The sequence below is a fragment of the Ruditapes philippinarum genome, unplaced genomic scaffold (genome assembly GCF_026571515.1).
Source record: "Ruditapes philippinarum isolate M1 unplaced genomic scaffold, ASM2657151v2 ctg5199_1_1_1_1, whole genome shotgun sequence".
Lineage (NCBI taxonomy): Eukaryota > Metazoa > Mollusca > Bivalvia > Venerida > Veneridae > Ruditapes > Ruditapes philippinarum.
This window is the reverse complement of record NW_026865060.1, coordinates 1-7,132: the sequence shown is the minus strand read 5'-3', so window position 1 is coordinate 7,132 and position 7,132 is coordinate 1. Positions and strand designations below refer to the sequence as shown.

Here is a 7,132-nt window from a genome sequence, read left to right as displayed (position 1 = left end):
CAATACAATAAAAACAATACAATAAAAATCAACAATTTCTTTGACCATTCTTTAGTGAGAATTCTCCATCCTAATGTGATACTAATTCTAAAAGAGAACTGTCAACAATGCTGATATTCAAGTTTTACGTTATGTTTCGTTGAATTGGGTCCTATTAAAAAGGTAGCACTATTTGATCATTATTGTTAATACATTTACAAGTAAAAACAGTTACTGATTTATAGCATTATGCACATGTTGAAGGTCATAATGTAGTGAGTTGCCATGTGATTTGTAACATCAAATAAAAGCACAAGGGTCAAAATTGGCCTGGCCCCGCCCAATGGGGTCATTGATTTTCCTAATATGTATATAGTACAAACAAGAAAAAAATCTTCTTGTGAAAATTCGAAAGCGCTAGAGCTTAGATAATTTTGGCATGAAACATCAGAATCTTTTAGTGGATGACTACCAAGTTTGTTCAAACAAAAGCCCCCAAACCCTATGGTTTTATGTTTATTTGCCCTGATGATTATAGAAACTGATAGGCAATAAATTAAATTGAGAAAATCCAGTTAATGTCAGTTTCTTTTTAGTGTGAATAAATATATATATACATGTGTCAGGGTAATTTGAAAGACCCTGGTTGGCAGAAATTGATCAACTCCAAAGGCCAATGAATCTTGTGCAAAGAATGGGTCAGAATTGGTAAATTTTCTATTTTTAGACCTTCTTATCACTCATTTATTTAAGTATTTTATTAAATTAGTGTCATAATTTCATGCCAAAAAAATAGAGAAAATAAGAATCCCTAAAGAAGGCCCAACACGGCAAAATTGAAAATGAAAGCTCGGTTTGATTGAGCCTGTTCATGGACGTTGCTGTCAAGTGTAAACTACTGTCCACCCCACTAGCAGACCCACAACCCTACAATGATTGTTTACTGTATTATTCCGCTTTATAGTTATGTTGAATAATTACGTTAGCCTTAAGTTGCAAATATCATATTTTATTCAGCAAAACTTCCAATTTAGAAAATGAATATGACATGAATATACGGAAAGAGAAAAATACAATTATTGGACAAGAAAATAACAAACAACTAAATTATTTGTTAACATGTTCTACAGTAACAAGCTATCACTGTTCTTTTGGCAGCTTATGTATTTTGCAGAAATGTGAATTATTAATAAACTAACCCATACCATGCTAAATATCTTAACTCGACTCGTCCTTATTTCAATCTTGACACATATATATTTATCATTTCTAGAGAAAATTTAAAAATAAGTAGTTCATGAAAAAGTAACAGGGCAGACCATAATCAGATAATACGGACAAGCCGGCTGATCTTGTTTGAACTGGTTTCATAGGTAGAGTTTGTTGCAGCAAGCAGACACCTGGGTAAAGTTTATCAAACAAGTGCATCAATTTACAAATTTATTCCTCTATATAATACATTTTATTGAAAATATCACAAAGCAGTATATGACATATTCCCTGAAATAAATGATCACAGAATGATGACAATATGCTATAAGTTGGCAGTCCTCCGTACCCACGTTTTAATAATCTGATGAGCTACTGCTTGTTCTGGTGGTACAAACAGTCCTTGAGGATGTTGATGTGTTAACATTTGAACAACCTCGGGGCGCCCAAACCAACGTGCATCCTCCATTTCTTCAGGATCAAGCTGTAAAACAAACAATTTATCATTTCTAACTATATGAATTATATCACATTTTACATATTTGCCTTTTAATAATATTTATTACACCTCACTAATAAATTTTAATTTATTAAGGACAATTAATAGCTGTGTGATGCAAATAGAATCAACTTGCAATATCAAATACTGGACAAAATTGAAACATACTGACAGGTTGTCATTTTTACGAGGCTGGAAATGCTGTCATCAATGTTATAAAGAAACATAATATAAACGGAAGATATTACTTTATCAATTATTTGTTTTAGTAATAAAAAGACAAATACCTTGATTGTTTCTGTAGTAGCATAAGCTATACAGCCGAGCATTAATGATGCAGGGAAAGGCCAGGGCTGACTGGAATGATACTCTACTTGGTCCACAATAACTCCACTTTCCTCCTCAACCTCGCGTCGTACTGTATCCTCAATTGTCTCCCCTGAAATATCAGTTATTTATAGGCGCATGAGAGAATACTGTAGTGAATTATAAACTGTGAATTAACTTCATACAAAGGCTTACGTTGAAATTGTGATATTACTTAATAAAAATTCACATTTTATCGTTTAAATTTTATGGTTAGAGTCACAGGGGCGTGAACGGTACTTGCTCATTCCGTACTGTCCGATGGAAATACACTCCATAACAGAGCCTCAACATTTTCAAATTTGCATGCTGCTCTCTAGGGATCGTTTACTCATTAAATGTGAAGGTATGATGAAAATGGCTTTCCCCTGTTGAAATAATCTTATATCATTGTGATCTATACAAATGTATCCCCCAACCCCAAGTATGTGATATATACAAATGTGACATCCCCACCCCCATCCTCCAAGTATAATAGAAGAACTCACTGAATATATATCAATCTTTATTCTGCTGAATCTGTATAATGAGCTTGACCAACATTTTATTTAAATATCAATAAAGAGTGCAAGATATTTCAGTATAAAAATTATAGAAGCCACACAGACTGACTAGCCTATAGTAGTAAAGTTATGTGACTGTTATTTACACAGAGCCGGTAAAGAAAATAAAATGGTATCTATTCAAAACAAGGGAATTTCAAATATTGGTAGTTTTTCTTGAATCAAAAACATGAAATTTTTCAAGTCTCACTCTTAAATGAAGAGAAAAAATATCAACAGTATAAACTAGCGCTAAATGGCCAACAGTTGTATATTTCTTTATCCCTAGAATCTTAGTTGTTAGTAAGATAAAATGTGAAGTGCATACCAGGTTCCATAAATCCAGCAAGGCAAGAATACATTTTAGCAGGAAATCGTTTAGCTCGTCCCAATAAACATTTCTTCCCATCAGGAGAGATAACCAGCATTATAGCAGACGGGTCTGTCCGAGGATAACATGTGTTGTGAATTCCTGGAACGTGTAATAATGAGATATTTAACTACTTTTAATTAAAATATAAAAAAAAAACTACATAGATATTATATAAAACTAATTAACTTTGTACATGTATATTGTTCATAAGACTAAAACAACAAATTGGTACAGATCATGTTTCTGTGTTTTAATGCTTTATGATTTTTTAATTTTTTATTAGACACATGAAAATAAATTACAAATTATCACATAGCTGTGTGGCTTTTGCAACTCTGTAAAAATGGTATTGTAATTTTGATGTTATGTCATAAAAACAGAGCATTACGATGCCCTAAATGATAGTGCACTCATTAAGTGCATCAATGAAAAAGTGATTTTTTTACTGTAAAGAGTTTTAATTTTTGGATGTGTGATAAAAAGATTATTATTTTTGTGTAGGTTCATTACTAAATTTATTTAACTCTTTGAATAAAATATGCGAGTCTCTATAATTTTATTCAACACGTTCAATGAATTTAGTATTGAACCTTTACACTCATTCAATATCCTCTATTTATGCTTTGAGGACAAGTAACTGAGATAGTAAGTAGCAGTTAGGTATGTTATGACAGTATAAGAAGTAACATACCCTGATGACTGCGACATTTCATATTTTCACAGACACGTTTATAGCCTCCCTCTTCTAGCCTCGAGGCTGACCCACATGTCGGACAATACTGGTATCTGTCATGCCAGGCCAGCATTGATCTGGCCTCGGCAAATATCCCAGCCTCGGAGGGTAGTAGTTGCATCACTGCCGGATATCCTGGTACAAACTTACTCCCGGGAACCAGGTCTAGCACCTTCGATTCTTCCGTCCCACTCATATCTACAGCATACAGTGCTGGTTCCTCAAATGTCAATGGAACATGACGATCTTCTTGAATAAGACCAAGGAAAATACATACAGGATTACTGGCCATGTATTGTTCTATATCCTTCATTTCAACTCTAGCTAGTTCAATCTTCCACCTGTCTTTTCTATGATTTAAATCCACACATAAAACACCTAACTCGTGAAACAGAATAAACCTTGTATTATCTGCTAATATTTTATTACGTAGCCAAGTCTTATCTTTTCTTTTATCGGAGCAGCGATTTAATAAGTTAAGAGAAAAGTAGTTCCTAAGATTTATGTCTGGATTAACCTCTTTGGTTCCAGATTGAAGTAACTTAGCAACATCAGAATGATTCCAGAATAGAGCAATGTCAAGTGATGTCTGTCCTGTACTATTTATCATACTGGCATCAACACTACAAATATAAATACATATTTATTATTATATGTGTTTATCATATTAGCATCAACAAACAAATATAAATACATATTTATTATTTTATTGGTTTATCATATTAGCATCAACACTACAAATATAAATACATATTTATTATTATATTTGTTTATCATACTAGCATCAACACTACAAATATAAATACATATTTATTATTATATTTGTTTATCATATTAGCATCAACACTACAAAATATAAATACATATTTATTATTAAATTAATACCTATTCTCCATCTAAGAGAGTAAACCTGTGTCTAAAAACATGAGGGTGATTATCAAAATCATTCTAGTTAAAATATATAAATATATAAAGTTAAATGGGAAAAAGAAGACAACATGTATTGAAATATGCTTGAAGGTTATCTTGTATTAACTTGGCTGTTTCTTTTTATACAAGTAATTTAATTGATATCAAATACAATATTAACATACAAGATTTTATTTCACTGTTTCCTGGTTTAAATTGTTTTGTTATGAAAAGAAATCATTAATAATTAATAAACATAACAAAGGCCTTCCTTATTTAGAAAACTTAAAAAAACAACACAAAAATAAAATTAAATCACAATTTATAAAACATACTTGTTATTTAGTAATTCCTTGACAATATTTGTGTGACCATTCCTTGCTGCAAACATCAAAGCTGTCCAACCATGATCATTTCTAATATTCACATTTAACGATCCTTGAAAATATAAAACTAATATACATGTATGTATATATATGTGTACAGGAAAAATCAATTATGACCTTCATCACAGGTAACATTCCCAAACTTTCTTTTTGGTTGGGTTTTACGTTGCACTGACACAGTATAGGTCATATATGGCGATGTTCCAGCTTTGATGGTGGATGAAGACCTCAAGTGCACTTCCATGCATTATTTCAGGAACGGAGGGGTACCTGAGAAGAACCACTGACGTTCTGTAAGCTAGCTGGATAGCTTCCTCACATGAAAGCATCCAAAGTCCCTATTGGGATTCAAACCCACAGCGGTGAGGGGCAAATAGTTTGAAGTCAACAACCTTAACCACTCAGCCATGGACGCCCTTAACAAACACACAAACTATCTGATAGAAGTTCAGAAGTTTTACATATCAGTTTAGTGTTATTAAAGAGTTGATTTTAATCAGAATGTTGTCACGACAACTAGAACTAATTATCTCTTAATAAATTTTTTAAAAAATGATAAAAGGTTAAAGAAAAGGATAAAAACACTGTTTCAAATAGGTAGCTACTATAAGATAAAGAAACCTTTCAGAAAAATCTTCACATCATCAAGTACACCTGCTGCAGCTCCTTGAAATATCTTTCCATAAATGACTTCTCCACAGCTGTCTCCGAACCAGCCATAATTCTCACAAAGTTGTTTATTCTGTTAGTAAATAAAATAAATAATTTTAATTAATATTTCTGGTAACTGTCTGATTAATCTTCTTTGACAGCATTGTTATTTTAGACTACATGTACAGCTTAACATAATAATCATGATTATGAAAAAATATAACACATAATAACTTAGAATATATTACATTTGTAGATCTATATTAGATCTATGACATGCATAAAATAATTACTATTTTTACTAAGATTCATTATGGATTTTTGCGATTTTATGTTGATATTGTATCAAACATGTTTTATGTTTAAGAGAGATAGTGAGGCGAGAGGTGGGATACGTGTCTAACCTCTGCACCACATGCACCCCCCCCCCCACCTGTCCCATTTAAAACCCCCCTCACCTGTCCCATTTTTAAAAGTTTTAAATACCTGTGCAGTAGAATGTATAATAAAATCATATACAAATTAAACGGTTTGTTAATAATATCAAGGAACATCTTTTTTTAAAAATTAGATACTTACGGAGAATTTAAAGCCCTCAAGAACAGCTGACATCTATTGAAGTACATAAGATAAGGGACCTACTGTCCCAGCTTTTTTTGACAGCTGAAAGGTCAAAATATAGATCGTTGGTACATGGGACCTAAATCTAAACGAAAACAAAATTTTAGAAAGGCGTGTTATTAATGCAAGAAATCCACTTCTTGAAAAGAATAAAATTAATGTACATGATGTTATTTTTAACAGTCTAATTTCATTTGATTTATGTTGTTTTTTTATTTGTAGATTTGACAATTTTCCGGTTAATACAAAAACATTTTTGAAGTTTGGAGTTACATCATTTTTTTTTCTACAAAATTTGGCAAAAAGTTATATTATACGTGAAATTGCATAGTTTAAAACATCTTTTAAGCAATGGTCATATTTTAAGATATTGCTGTGTTAAAAATTGTTGTTCTTATGATACCAGAACGATCAGTATGACGGTTTGTAATATAATTTCGCGACAAATATTGCACTAACATAGTATTCGGATATGCAGTAATAATGCTGTCTGGGGAGGCAGCGGTTGTACTGACAGGTCTTCTGTTTGTCTGTCTCAAGGCATTCGTGACAACATCAGGATATAAACACTTCTTTGAAACTGGTAAAAAGATTTTGCAAGAATAATTTGCACATTATTATTTTAGAAATTTTCTGGTTTATCAGAGTGAAGAAAACAGGTCATGTCAAATCCAACTTTTAATGTTAGTAGATTACATCTTACAATCTGTCAATCAAATTCAAAACAGCCAAATTGACAACCTATGACTTCTCAAAACATTTTGATATGGTCAAATTTGAAAAACCTTGGCTGTGTGAATAATTAAGGGCAGTAACTCTCAAAGACTTAATAGATAGGTCACAATCAGGAGTAAGTTAAGTAAA

The 7,132-nt window shown here is 31.9% G+C and overlaps 1 protein-coding gene across 1 annotated transcript; it reads right to left on the bottom strand.

The window, feature by feature from the left end:
- Positions 1-1,430: 1,430 nt before the first annotated feature.
- Positions 1,431-6,854, bottom strand: LOC132727699 (NAD-capped RNA hydrolase NUDT12-like; the record flags this gene model as incomplete). Its single annotated transcript, XM_060713266.1, is given in 7 exon segments — positions 1,431-1,672; positions 1,975-2,126; positions 2,924-3,067; positions 3,660-4,324; positions 4,946-5,048; positions 5,618-5,738; positions 6,227-6,854. Coding segments are annotated over 7 exon segments (1,377 nt in total). The 3' UTR covers positions 1,431-1,513.
- Between the last annotated feature and the right edge of the window lie 278 nt (positions 6,855-7,132).